Source organism: Schistosoma haematobium, chromosome 3, assembly GCF_000699445.3.
Source record: "Schistosoma haematobium chromosome 3, whole genome shotgun sequence".
In the NCBI taxonomy this organism is placed as follows: domain Eukaryota; kingdom Metazoa; phylum Platyhelminthes; class Trematoda; order Strigeidida; family Schistosomatidae; genus Schistosoma; species Schistosoma haematobium.
Window position 1 is genome coordinate 13,985,518 of NC_067198.1, and position 16,055 is coordinate 14,001,572.

Genomic DNA, 16,055 nt, shown 5'->3' on the forward strand with positions numbered 1-16,055 from the left:
ACATAATTTTTTTCTCTACTACGAATAAATATATAACTGACACTGAGAAATGGGATTCGCCACTATTTTACTAGTTAAAAACAGACGATCTCAGTTAAGTGTACAATACAATTATAAGTATTATGTGATAAGATAATACCAGTACGAATATGCAGTATATATATATATATATATATATATATATATATATATATATATTCAAGCTTCAAAAAACAACTTTACGGACTACCAATTGAAATAAATTTCTAAATAACACATTCATTGCCTACAAGTAAATATAATTAACAGACTATTAATATAAAGTAATGAATACTTAGGCACGTGGAATGATTTTAGATCAGAACAACACCTATTGGTACATTTACATAAAAAATGTATTAGGAACTCATCAAGCTACATAGTGAGGGTCGTGGTTGATGACTGACAATCGGTATACATTAGATTTTGACAGAGGTATACCTGTATCAGTATTCTAGAAGTCAAGACAAATAAAAAATTTCTTAAATTTCTGATTGAAATTAACCTTGTAGACAAAACGATTCGTAGTCATAAGGAAACAATTAACCAATAACATTTCGAGAAAAAGTTAAACAGAGGTAAAGTTGATGCTTTCATGTTATTGGGTTGAAATGCCAATATAAAGAAATTAAAGAATTCTACCATATTATTTACTTTTAAGTTTGTTCAGAAATTTCATTTACCGACGGTAAGAATTATGAATGAAATCGAGGTTATAGTGAAGCAACTTATGCATGCGTACCTACGTTCGTTGACTGTTCTATAATAACTAATTATAATGGAATTTCATAAAGATATTGAACGATTGATGACACTAGGCACTTCATAATTGGGAACTTCGTAAATCCTTATTTAATATACGTAGTTGTGTTTCAGACATTCTGATCATTTAAACAACAAATACAAGCATAAATTAGCCCTTATCACTGATACAAAATTTATTTTATGAACTGTTGATGTATTTATTATTTTTTGTTTTGTCGGATTAACTGCTTAGTAGGTTCACTCAGTTCTTCACAAGATTTATGATCTAAGAACTAATTAATTTCTGGTGAAATATTACTGATATTAAAGTTAGACTTTATGGCGCAAGGGTAAGAAACAGAAACCAAATCTCTTATGAGATTTTATCAAAATAAATAAGAAAAAACCCTAATGAATTCTATAACCTTCTTACAGTGGCGATATATCCACAAGTAACTACTTTACGAGAAAACTTATACAACGGTAGTGATGCTACATGGGCTTCAGCTTGTTCACTGTTCGTTTTTTTATTAAATAACAAGTCGAAACGATATACATACACGATCCATCAAATTATGGAATCTCTTATTTAGATATTGAGAAAACTCGAATTCTGTGATTTTTATAAAACAAGGTTACCGCAATGCTACGTTTCTCACTGTTTTGTAAAAGAACGGTGAAGGAAACTGCAGAAAACAAAAAGGCAGCAATATGTGGGAATCATAAAACTATTTTACTTTTAGTGACATCAAAGTTATAAGCCTAGGATTATCAGGTATAATGTTCCAAAATTCAGTAATTGTGCTTTAGTGTCTGGTAGCAAAAAATGTAAGAACCTATCCGTGCAGCTACATAAAATTAAAAATGTAGCACGATAATATGGTAATAATGAATGTTTTTCACGTTAATTGTATGAAACCGTATTTTTTAAGAGTTCTTTTATGACAGCTGTTTACTATTTGATAGACTTGAAAGAGGGTTCGATTAATGACATCACATTACAATCTCAAGAATACTCTTGTTTCGAACAAGAACAGTGCTACAATTAAAGACCCTGTCAGTATTTGATATGTATAGACATCGATCAGAGATTTCTATTTTTAACTATCACACGTTAAATGACTTAATATATTAGTCATTTTGTATTTCATCCATAAACTTTGGTAGGAAACTATCATTTCAGCAACCGTTTCATGTAAAATAGTCACTAACATGAAATTATATCTTTTGCTATTCGTATGCACTTTTAATCAACAAAAAAAATTGAACTACCTTCTCTAAGGACAGGCTAAACACATGTTCAGTGTGTATTGTTTGTTTTTTCTTAACAAAAATAGATATTATGCAATAATTACTAAACAAGAAACTTGGAACAGTTTAGAATATTAAGATAAGAATAAGAATTGAAAGTGGATGTGGCACAGCTTCAAATTCAAAACACGCAAAAAATATCAAATAAATTTCAATCATAAAATAGAAGTCTTATTTTTATCCAGCATGGCAACATGTAAAAATATTCCTCCATACCAAACTAATTTCATGATTTGTATGCGTTGTAATTTGTCAATTTGTCAAGAAAATGTACAAGATTTCCATAAAAGAATGGACAAAATCTGCTTAATAATTAAACGTTATCTTGACAATAAATACAAAGCTATAATGACACCGAATCAGCGAAAAAGAGGCAAACTAAGCGAATTAGATAGTGTGGATAGGACTTAGATGTAAATATCACAGATTAATTAAGCAGCATAATAACTATTAAAGTGTTGAATACATAGCTGAAGTAATTCAATTGATTTTGGACACAACTAGTTAATCTGTACAAATTGGCACCTTGCCTAATGCTCTAGATATATCAAAGTGGCAAATATCATTCAGTCCTCCACCGACACGTTCACCAAAGAAGTCAAAAACATATAAATTTGGCATTTTAAGTGAAAGATCTTCAAGTATATTATCAACAACGTGATTACATTGAGTCAAATTTAATATCACTAAATGAGGTACCTTTAACGGGATATTAGCAAATGCTTTTCCTTGAATAACAGAATTCCCAATAAGGCTTAGCTGACGTAAAGAACTGCATATTTCAATTATTTGGTTCACACCAATATCAGTAACTTCCCAACACCAGTTTAAGGTAAGAAAGCGTAGGCGACTACCACAACAACTACAAATATCCATCACTACTGAATCATTCAAACCAGGAGCTTCACTTAAATCTAAGTGTTCAAGATACCTCAACTTTAATTGATGGTCCAAATGACTTAGACTTTTGGAGACAAATAATGAGCTTAAACCGGTAGGACTGACTTGGTGAGTTTTCCGCAATGTAAGGGCGACAAGATTTGAAAGGTTAGCTATGGATTTAATTGCTTCATCTTCAACATGATCACAAAAGCTAATCCACAGTTGTTGAATTCCAATTAGATTGTGTTCAATTTCTGGATTTACAAGATTTTCAACGTCTAATATCCGTTTCGTAGCACATTCCAATCGAATAATGAATTCATTTAATCCGGAATTTGAAAGTTCAAAACCATCCAACCATATCGCATCAAGGTTACCATTACGCACAGCTTCGCTGTCGGCCAGATGTAAAACACCGGTGTCTGTAATCCAAAGAACACCATCCAAGTTAAGACGGCGTAGATTGTGTAGTCCACTTGAAATTACTTTTACACATGTATCACACACTGAAACACAATGTGACAGATTGAGCGCTTCTAACTTTGGACACCTAAGTACTAAAGTAGTAATGAAATCAATCTAGAAAATATATCAAAAAGTAGAAGGAAGTTAAAACATTTAAAAGCAATAAAACTTTTATCAGTAATCAATGATAGGACAAATATGTAAAGTATACAACAATATGCTTAAATGATACCTATTCCTAAATTATTTTCCACAAATAAAATATAAGATATATAAAATACAATTTAATAAGTACTATATTCATCGTAACTAGTTACTTATTACAATGGAGGACGAAAATCCAAGCTATTACAAAAACACCAGGTAAACAAACACATAAAACTTGATGATATTGTCGTTTTTTGAGCGACATAGTTTGGTCGCAGAGCTTTGTTGTCGTTTCGGACAACATCTTCAGCCTGCTCTTTCGTGAAGAATTTAGATGGGATTCAACCTACAAATCCATACGGAAGGGGTTAGTCAATTATTTATTAATTTGAAAACAAATATTGGTACAAAAGGGCACCGAATACATATGCGCCACTGTTATGACCTTAAGTTGGGTCGACTTTTACCCTGTGCTAATTGTTGTGTCCTTGACTGAAGAGATTAGAGAGCAGCGTATTTATCGATCGATTCAATGACACGGAAAACATGTACGGACGGCCTAGAGTCTCGATTGGTCTCGCTTCCCTGTCTAGCCCAGTCAGTTGAGTCCAGAACACAAGTCACAGCCTCGGAGATATGAATCATTGTATTTCAGACATACTCTATTTATATACTAACCAAACATACCACATCTTACCATAAACATAGGAAACAACATTTGTACAATATTTAACGGATGAAATAAATAATGGCCAATAGAAAATGTCCATTTAACGTCCAAGGACATCACTAGGCTTAACATGATAATGATTGGCACATTATTCTGCATCCATAACACCTCCCCTTTTTTGAAAATTCCGGAGTTGATATCCGGATTCAAGATTTTTTTCGCGTCTATCCTCCACCGCGGAATAATGTTGGGTCGTCATAAACCCAAAATACAATTAATTTGATTGTGTTTAAGACATACTGGACAGGGAATTCAGTAAAATCGACCAGATAATGAGGATAAACACCATTCGATTCGAAATCATCAGAGTTTAAATCTTCTGAGATATTGTTATCAAATTTATGGGGAGCATCACTAGCAGATAATGGATCATTATGATAATCCGCGTCCGACAAAACCGTACCAGGCTCTTGATTATTATTCGATGCGTGAGACATATTTCCTGGCAAAACAATGGGACCTTCTTGTGAGCTGGATTCCTCACTGTCTGTACATGCTTCGGGCAAAGTGGGATTTGAACCCACGACAGGGAATGTTTCTGGATTTGACATTTCTGGACAACTGGGCGAATCATGAATGACTGTCTCGTTTACATCACTAGTCGTCCGGGATTCACAGAGGCTTTTATAAACAGCTTCATATGTTCTGCAGTTGTTTTCCAGCTCAGTCTGCAGATGAGAAATGAACTTACCAACTTCTGTTGCATCTCCGAAACATGGAAGATTTACCAACAGTGTGCGTAAATTTTCTAAAAATTTAACTGGCTATTTTGAAACACTGCTGTTGTTGCTCAAGTAGAAGCTGTAATTGATCGGAAAAGGTAGTCATTTCTTTTCTTTTCAGCACCAACAATGAAAATTAACTGTAGGGATAATGACAAATGTTGCTCAAGGACGCTGATGATAAATCTGGACTCTGATTTGTCGAAAAATTAGCCTGAATCTCGTCCAATTACAAAGTTCAAGATTTTTCTCCACCCCGTTGCACACAACCCAACTTAAAGGCATAACAATTGGCGACGGGGATGGGATAAAAATTTTGAACCCTGTAATTGGACGAGATTCAGGCTAATTTTTTCGACAAATCAGAGTCCAGATTTATCATCAGCGTCCTTGAGCAACATTTGTCATTATCCCTACAGTTAATTTTCATTGTTGGTGCTGAAAAGAAAAAGAAATGACTACCTTTTCCGATCAATTACAGCTTCTACTTGAGCAACAACAGCAGTGTTTCAAAAATAGCCAGTTAAATTTTTAGAAAATTTACGCACACTGTTGGTAAATCTTCCATGTTTCGGAGATGCAACAGAAGTTGGTAAGTTCATTTCTCATCTGCAGACTGAGCTGGAAAACAACTGCAGAACATATGAAGCTGTTTATAAAAGCCTCTGTGAATCCCGGACGACTAGTGATGTAAACGAGACAGTCATTCATGATTCGCCCAGTTGTCCAGAAATGTCAAATCCAGAAACATTCCCTGTCGTGGGTTCAAATCCCACTTTGCCCGAAGCATGTACAGACAGTGAGGAATCCAGCTCACAAGAAGGTCCCATTGTTTTGCCAGGAAATATGTCTCACGCATCGAATAATAATCAAGAGCCTGGTACGGTTTTGTCGGACGCGGATTATCATAATGATCCATTATCTGCTAGTGATGCTCCCCATAAATTTGATAACAATATCTCAGAAGATTTAAACTCTGATGATTTCGAATCGAATGGTGTTTATCCTCATTATCTGGTCGATTTTACTGAATTCCCTGTCCAGTATGTCTTAAACACAATCAAATTAATTGTATTTTGGGTTTATGACGACCCAACATTATTCCGCGGTGGAGGATAGACGCGAAAAATCTTGAATCCGGATATCAACTCCGGAATTTTCAAAAAAGGGGGAGGTGTTATGGATGCAGAATAATGTGCCAATCATTATCATGTTAAGCCTAGTGATGTCCTTGGACGTTAAATGGACATTTTCTATTGGCCATTATTTATTTCATCCGTTAAATATTGTACAAATGTTGTTTCCTATGTTTATGGTAAGATGTGGTATGTTTGGTTAGTATATAAATAGAGTATGTCTGAAATACAATGATTCATATCTCCGAGGCTGTGACTTGTGTTCTGGACTCAACTGACTGGGCTAGACAGGGAAGCGAGACCAATCGAGACTCTAGGCCGTCCGTACATGTTTTCCGTGTCATTGAATCGATCGATAAATACGCTGCTCTCTAATCTCTTCAGTCAAGGACACAACAATTAGCACAGGGTAAAAGTCGACCCAATTTAAAGTCATAACAGCCACACAAGTCAATTGATTTGTGTGTGGGCTGTGATACTCCGCGGGTACCCAGACCGAAACAGGTGGTTTCCCTAGAGGGTCACGCCCGGAGCCTTCGACTTAAAGGTCTGATCCACAAGGCAGTGGAGCAACGCCAGGAGATGCAGTCCCATAGTAGTCGGTGAGAAACAATAGGTTCATACGCCCTTTGTTTCCTTAGGATCCTGGAGCCCGTGTGCACCACTGGTTTAGAATCGGGGTCTTTCAACTCCCTTAGGTGGATCCTCTGTATCCACCAATCCGGTTAAAGCGATGGACATTCGCTTTTCGTCCCTTCAATTTCTTAAACAACACCCTTGCCGCGAGAAGGCAGTGAGTAGGACTTCCCTGACAGTGACTGTATACGCGTGGCCATGTGAGAGCATTTCGAGAGGGAGAGATAACTCTCCCCATCCTCGGCTGTACCAGGGCATTTGGGGGCTAATCAATTACAGGGTCGAAGGTTAGCTGACAAACACAGCTAACGTGAATACAAGTACACATCAAGACAACTAATCACAAGCATACCCACCAGAACTAACTGGCATAACACTTGTGGAGCAACTGAAAAGATCACTTCTACATGAAGGAGGGATTAAAGATGTTATTTAGAATAACAATGAAAGCTCTGGAATTAGGCCATCTAGATCAGAGAACACAACACCACCCAAAGTATCCATCTGAACTGCGAATTTCTGTCGCTTTACACATAGGACTGTGAACAAATATTACCGTGGTACAGAAAACTTATTCCAGTTACTGTCTCAGCTTTTTGTCAATTTCATAAAGAAAATTTGATTGGTTCGTAAACTTCCGCTTTCAACTACCCTGAGCAATATAGGACCGGTTTGAGAAGCTAAGTAATGTCACTAGCGTTAATATAAAATGTGGTTCAAATTCTAGTACAAAAACGTGCACTTGATACGTCATGTTTGTTACTTATAAGTGTATCAATCCATGACAGAAAGAAACAGCCAACAAAATTATTAAAAAGTCAGATGAACTAAAAGAAAAAAAATAATGAAAGAAATTGTGTGTGGAATAATGTGCTTATGACCTACAAATAAAACTAAATACTAGATTCATGCTAATTTCTGAAAGATTAGTAATTCCTTTTACAACATGTCTATGGCTACATTCAGATAACAAATTAGTACACTCTATTCAATAAGGTAATGATTGCATAAAGTGAAGATCTATCTTTGCACAAATGATTCTTTTGATCCGACAATAGTGAGAGTTTAAGATGTGAAACCGAAGGCAGAGAAGCAAAACTATCCAAAATTCTAGATATAGTGAATGAGATATTTGTATGTAAGATACTTAAAGGTACCGATGTTTGGAAGTTGATCAGAGATAACAATGAAACCAGCAGAAATACATCATAAGATTGACTTCAAAATAATCAAAGTTATTCAAAAAGGTTTTTTTACTATAAAGGAAAGGCTAACACCCAAATTTTCAAATATACATAAATAAATTCAAATTGCATGAACAAGTGAAGTTTTGCGTACTCAGAGGGGCACTGATTAAGAAATCAAGAAGGACCTAGCTCCCTACTTACTTCAAGTTATTGTTGTTACTGAAAGCGTGCATTTATTCAATTTATAAACTGATGTGTTTCTATTAAATTTGACAGACAGCAACCTAAACGTAGATAATTATGTTCTCAGTGGTTAAATACTTTTTTAAAAACTCGTTCTATTTCACGTAAATTCAGTTTTATGCATATCGACAGCAAAATCAATGACTGACATGACCATGGTCATGACTTCAAACAAACATAAGAAAAACGAACAATACATATCATTATCTGTACGTATACGACCTTCACTTAAGTGAAGACACCTACATTTATGGAGTAGATGGATATTGATTTAAGCCATGTAGGCGTATGAGGATATTTTTGTTTGGGTTCAACAAATAAACATAATTTGCGTTTGAAGACTGTGTGATATATTCCGACATTGATAATAGTGAAAGACTCCTCTCTTAAATTTCAACCAGTGTCAGGCCATATGTCTCACCCGACTCCATCCATTTTTTTCACCCTTTTCTCTCTTAGGCATGCACCATTGTCTGCATATCTTTATCTTTTCTCTTGTCGTGCATCGTGAAAAGAGTATCTGGATTGGTAGTCTGGTCGTGTTGAACTATCAAAAATTAAAACGAATGGAACAGAACTTACGTGCAAATGTATTAAGCATTCAATCAACCGCTATTTCCACCTTAACATAATTAATACATGACGACTAATCGTTAAAGTACAGGAAAGAGTTTATATGATTGTAATCTAAGACAATACAACTTAAACATTGAGCATATAGCAAGCTTTAAGACTTATTTACAACTGACCAGAAATAAGGGGATTCGTAACAAAACTACTAGCATTAAACTCGCTAAAGAGAACGATGTATATACTACTCGATAAAAAAAAGTTTGCTTTAGAACAACACTGTCACCAATTCCAGGCCCAACACTAACCCTACAAACTCGTTGAAAAGTGAACACTCAATATACTTATTAGTTAAAAATTTGAAAAAGTAGGCTGCTTATTACTATTGTCAGCTCATACTTAGAGATGTCACACCAAAACAACTGAAGGAGTCATCATGTGAACCTAGAAAAATAAATTCAGTCTAATAAACCATCAGATAAGAATCTAGGACCCTAGTGCCAATCCATATCCATCACGCAATAGGTAGACGTTAGGTTTAAAATTTATATTTCTTAGTTGTAATTTAATATTCAAAGGCCTAATAATGCAATGGTGATGAAATGTCAGTCTGGAATAATGCGCAACGCATATTTTGGGGATTTCCCTTAAAATTATCCCGAACCTGGGTAGATGTTAAAGACTTGGCTAATGTCTAGTTGTGAATATTAATTCATGATGATGCAAAAGCTGCCAAAACAATAATACTCAGTCAACACCAAACGGTACTACACTACTAAAAACCTGAATCCCAATGTCCAACCGCTTGAACTACAGTAAAAAAAGTTTTTTCATTGATTACCTCTATAGTATTTACACCTTCAACGTTGAGATGCAGTAATGTTGATGGAAGATTATTCACGAGGATAGTTGTTGCTCGCTCGCTCAAGGTGCTAAACCCTATATTAAGACATGTAAGTAAAGGACAAAGCTTAATGGCATCCGGAAGTACAGACTCCGCATGTTTAAGTGCCAGACATCGTAGAACTCGAAGCATCGGCCGACTGGAAATAGCTTTGATAATCAATTCGGCTGGTATCTGACGTCTTAATACAAGACGGGTGCGAAGAATAGGAGTTAAAGACACATTATACCACAACTGACAGACAGCTGGAACATTGTGTAGTAAGTCGGAGGCTGGAAGAAGCTTGAAAATCTCTAGAATCACATCAAACGGGAGTTTATGTATGGGAGGACTAGATCCTGGAACACATTTGCTCGCAGAAGGCAAAGAAAACGAAATCTTTGAGCAATCAGCTGAAGTGGCTTGAATAGTTTTATCGAATGAGTTTGAAGGTCTGACACTATTTATTTCGAACTCATCTGATGAATCTTGGGTAATGGGTACTTGCTTCATGGGCCTAAATGATGCAAGTGGTAGCTCATCGAAATAAAAACACAACAGAGGATCAAAATTCCTTCCTAGAAAATTTTTTTCTATTTATCAACGCATCACAAGAAGAATAGGAGCAACAAATTAAATACCGAATCTGACCTCAAGTGAACCAAGGTCAATGGAAGTAGCCTTGGGCTTGTAGGTCGAACGGTCATAACTTTGTTTCCGCTTCGGTCATGGCATTGACCTGAAGAACTTCCCCAGTATATCCTCTCCTAAAAGCTCGTTTTGAAAATAGGAAAATAAAGTTGAACAAATCCAGTATCTACCAACTGTGATTAGGAGAGAAATGTTTTTATTTTTTCGGATACTTTGGTTCCACTTGGTGTTTAGCTTTTGCTCTTGGTTTAGGAGTTTTTGCTTCGGGAACCTTAAAAACTGAAGGTCTGTTCTGTATTCGTTATAATTATAATTGGAACAATATTTGAGTCGATTATTTGTAATTTACAAATAAACTTTGGTGCTTGAATTAGAGTTCGGTTCTATTGTTATTCGGTATCTTAAGTTACAAAACAGATCTATCTATTGTAGGGCCAGTGAAATGTCACTGAGCCCTAGCCAAATCATCCGGCAGTTGGAACACTGAATGTCGAACAGATCATTGCTCCCTGCCAAGGTCAAGTACAACCAACGCGCATCAGTTAATCGCATGCCATGGACTGGCCCATGCGGCAGTGATCTTACTTTCGCTTGTATCTACCTTAACTAATATATTTCTGTAATAACGTCCTCTGTGTTGTACAGTCTCCAAAGCATCTATGGTACCTTGATACGTCAATGGGGTAGTCTACGTAAAGTGCTGACCACGAGATGTGACTTCGACATTAGCTGGTTCGTCACACCATTCCCGTCTAATTCGAGTAGGTCTCCAATCATTTTCGACATAGATCATCTACGTTGGTGATCTACACTATCATGCATCAATATCGGAAGACAGAATACACTTGGACGCAACACTAAAGTTATGCTGCTTTTCAGAAAGAATCTGGTTTGCGTCCGGGTACTTAAACAACTCCTTCCATTAAGAAGGAGTGCAAACGTGAGCATATTCGTAGTGTAATTCAGGGTTTTCTCTGTCAAACATACAAACTTCAGTTACACGGTCGCGAAGTTGAGTTACAGTTCATTCCCTACCCGTCTGTATACATATGGAAACAATTTTGACTACAGATTCAACTTAAGGAAAATTAATGAATGTACATGACACGTGCATACATGCAATTCTTTTTGTAGCCGTAATGAAATCCCCAAAATAAATAGCTCTGTAACTTCTCGACATTTAATGTTGACCACATTAGTTTCAATGGACTCACCTAGCTGAAGGCGCTCGATGATGCATCCGCACCAGATCATGAGTGGAAACGCCGTGCTCGTCAACCCCTGCAGTCGCTAGCCAGATTAGATCAGACGATTGATAGCAAATCAAATATATCTTCGAACCTCCTCGCTTCTGTCTTCTGATTTCACTTAGTGGGTACGATTAATATTAGGAGGTGTTACCGGTTAAAGCCTTGCCAAACTCCGAATACCTGTGGTGTCTTCAACTCGTTCAATGGTATGTTGACTACAATATACACGAACGTTGTTGGTGATTTGTAGAATTTCAAACGTTGGACTTGGAGTGCCATTGATGACCATGGGGTTAGAATTTGTGAGGCAGTCACCTGGAATTCCAATAAACTACTAGGGATATAGAGAGACTATAAAGTACTGAGGTTATTGGGCATAGACCGACAATGGCTTGAGAAAACAGAAGTTCAATAAATAACGAGATATTCCGTTTAAAAATTTCATCGTATGGTGAGTGATAAACTGTAGTTAACAGTTGTTTTAAAGACTGAAATGTCACTACAATAAATTCGGAGTTGTGTGACTTGTCTGTTAACACTTCGATACAATTATGCTTCTTTTACTGAAATTGATGTGCAATGGGTCCCTTCTACTGAGACAAGTTTAGGCTTCGTTTGTTGTAAACTCACACATGAACGTCAGTTGTGGGCTCAGTGCAGATTCCGTATATTCCATTTGTTACTCACAATTCTTTATCTGCTGCAAAGTTCCTCGACCGTTAGGATGGATTTGAATGTACGTATTTTGGACAGCTTTATGTATATCAACTGTCGGTGGTCAGTTGTTTGCTTCTATTTATCTGGCAATGCTTGCCCTCCATAGCCTTCCTATGAGAACTTCCTATCTCCATAAATATGTCCCACAAATAGCATGCTATTCTCACATAAAAAGAAAGCAGACTAACTTCGTTTCCGATTTCTTCAATACCTACCCGGGCATCTGACACAACATTCCTTCAGGTTCCTGACCGTCCTTAACTTTGCAAAAACATCACTTAATATCTCACAACATGATGACTGACTCTCACTAAGCTGACAATGCTAATTTTGATAAAAACGTCACAAAATTTATTCGTAGTCGATCAGCTGTTGCGAAGATTAGAAGTTACAGTTAGTGTTCGGCATCAATAGATAACCAATCTTCCGTAAAACGACATATTATCTCTTCATCCTCATTCCCCTTTCTCGATCTCGTCGGTAAAAATTGTGTCACAAAGTAGAGCCCAAGTTGTCTGACGTGTCTACTTGTAGTGGTATAGGTTCCTAACCACACGATCTTCGAAGCTTAGCGTATAATTGCTGAGCAGAATTACTTTCAACATGTAATACTAAAAGCAGGTCAACAATGGTGGACACGAGAGGACACTATCACATACTATGGATTGTTCTATGCAGTGGTATTTGCACTCTCTTCCTTGTGCTTACTCTTGCCAATATATTCCTGTAATAACGTCCTTTGTGTTATATGGTCTTCAAAGCAGTCATAGTACCTTGGTATGACGAAAGGGTAATCCAAGTTAGATTCTCACCGCAAAGTGTGGCTTTGGAGTTATCTTATTCGTCGTACTATTCCCGTCTAACTCCAGTAGGCCCCCAATCATTCGACAAGGATCATCTGTGTGATCTACATTGGTGAGACCGACCAAAGAAACTCAGCATGTTATTAATCTTTATTTCATTTTTGGTTTATCGATAGATTCTTACTTATGTTAAAAATGAACTATTCCTTAGTATCTATTCTTTCGACCACTGCCTGTCTAACTTTCACTTTTCCAGTCCTATTGCCAAAAAACGAAGACGATATTCCGGAAACTTACCGTGAGTTTAGGCTATAAAGTTTATGCGCTCTTAGTTTCATTTCAGACTGTTCATACAGTGATAGCCATATATTTATCTTAACTCCCGGATTTGTACTGAATAGACCAAGTGACAAAAAGTCAACAGCATCACACATCATGGGGTTCTATTTGATAAATCTACTAGGTTATCTAAATTCCGAAAAGAATCCAGGCCAGTCTTACTATGTTTCTGGTACTTCTTAACATTTATATTTACTAAGACTAGCTGTAAATATTTGCTATAAAACACCAATAAAGCTGTTTTCGGGATAAGACATATTTAATAGCTTGGAATAACAACATATTGTCATGAGAAAGTGTGTTGTTTTCAGGAGAACATGTAGTGGCACTGGGCTTTAACTACACAATCCTCAAAGGTGAAAATGAGGCGATTGGGGAAATAGATATTCAGCATTTAACGCGGAGAAAAACCCAACAGTGAAGAAGGCGGTAACAATGAACTGAATTAATTCGCGTTGATTGGATGGCATGGCTCGACCTTGTAGGCGTGGTCCCCGTTGAACGTTACCTTATATCTTTTACTTATATTAAATGTATTGTTCTATCTCCAGTCTGAATGTGTTCTCCATCATATATTGGTAGTTGTCACGATACGATGAGTCAGTGTAGTCAGTGATGTAACTTCCACGTAAGATCTTATAGATAAGGCAGTGACATCATGACAAATCTACCATTTTAAAATAAGGTCTATTATTAGAACAGTACTAATATCATAGTAGACTAAAATTCTACAAACCCCACTAGATTGAACGTTAATTTTGCACTTCCTAGTTCCGATTATCAATACTACATATCCATGAAAGCCATTTGGCTAATTACAGTAATTATCTATGAGAATTATATATTATACCTGTCATATACTTAACATATATTTCCATATGTCACCCTTCAACTTTTAACTTTTTCCTGTCAAGTCCTTTTTAACTGTTGTATTCCTCATAACCGTACATATTGACCTGACCTGTACATGGGTTGCATCATATCATTTCTATGCCATTTGAATCTAACAATTATTTAAACCGCATTTAAAATTTTCCACCAAACCCATAGCGGTCATCGTTGTTATGTATACTTGGGTTTGTAAATCAAGCTATTATATTAATTTCATAAAAAGGCTTTTAACACAGCTATGATAACAAAGTCACCGGATTAATATATCGTCCTGCATTGGTACAATGGCTAAACTATCATGTGATTGTTGGTCACATGAGCATTTAAAATAAGTCTCCAGAACCCACTACTACTAAAATTAGCACTAAGTGAATCATAAAATATTTTATTCTCAAACAACTGTATGTTACACAAGGCATGCCAGTTCAGACAAAATCAAGTTGTTACAGAGGATACAGTTTTCACTGTAGTAAGTTATTCAGGTTGATTTTTTATAAGGCACACTGGTTATAGAGTTATGGGGAATAACACTTCTCACATGTGAATGTAGATAACATTAGTAAAACTCGTATTGTCAATTGGTACATTTCCAACAGTCGCATCGGGTTTGTTTCACGTTTTAATATTCATGTTGTTTCATATTGATAATAACTCTAAAACTGTCAGAAAACAGCCGTTTGTAATAAATATTTTTGTTGATAACAAATTTTTAGCCTTTGCCCAAGATGGACACTCAGAGGATGTGCTTGCTTATTCATATAAGAAACTAAACAATCCAATGACACCATAACCCGATATTTTGTTTACTCTTAAGAATAAATAGATCACTACCAGGAGGAGTTATATAGAAAAATAGCACAACACGAAAAATGTCAGGTGGAGCTACTAGACAATTTGGTTCCGGAAGTGGGCAAATCATTCATTCCCAGTAATAGTTGGTGACATTTGGAAATTAAGGACAATATGACATTTGATGGTCAGTATGTAGCAAATAAAGTTGTCTCCTGTTGCTTTCTTGATGAAGTTCTGGAAATGTGTAGAATCCGGTCGACAGATTCAGACAATTCATCAATGGCGTTATTTCGGAATGAGACAGGAACTGCCTGAACCTGATGGGGAAGTTTAAACGCGAAGAGCTGTCAAACAGGCTCTCGCCAAAGCTCCGTTGATCGACGAACTCGTGAATTCGTTGCAGCATGTCTGTTGCTAAGCCATGCTACAACTTGGTGTCGGTTAGGTCTCTGCGTTCGGGACTAGCCCCATTTAAACCTTCGTAAGGTTTCGAAAAATCACTTATGAACGTACTTGGTCCAAGCCTGTCAACTGTTTCAATAGATGCGTAGTACGGCGTAGCCACTCTTGATCTGGTGAAGCTGCGTGACCAGCCTCCTTCAGTCAGCTCAAGACATGAACGTTTGATGAAATGACTTAGCACTCCACGCTACAAAAGACCAAAAACATAAAATTACAGCAGATTGAATGGATGATATTTGTCCTTTGTTCTTCGTATGTAGGAAACTTAACTTTACGTTCCCAATCTTGACATGAATATGATAAACACATACGTCCGAAACAGTTAGCATTATACATCATGAATATACATACTCCAGATATTTTTTGTTCTCACTATCTGATAACATATTCTAGAATCCAGTTTGAGAAACCCGATAGAACTATGAAATCCACTCCTTTTTTCTCAGAGTAGACTTTTTTAAGTTTCGCACAAACAG

General features: G+C 36.4%; 1 protein-coding gene across 1 annotated transcript; it reads right to left on the reverse strand.

Moving 5' to 3' along the window:
- Positions 1 to 1,390: 1,390 nt before the first annotated feature.
- On the reverse strand, positions 1,391 to 10,523 carry MS3_00005053 (uncharacterized protein). Its single transcript, XM_051213069.1, has 2 exons — positions 9,633 to 10,523; positions 1,391 to 3,534 (listed from the first exon to the last, which is right to left on the reverse strand). Exons 1-2 carry the CDS (start codon positions 10,185 to 10,187, stop codon positions 2,578 to 2,580), a joined length of 1,512 nt encoding a protein of 503 aa, XP_051069008.1. The 5' UTR covers positions 10,188 to 10,523; the 3' UTR covers positions 1,391 to 2,577.
- Positions 10,524 to 16,055: the final 5,532 nt, after the last annotated feature.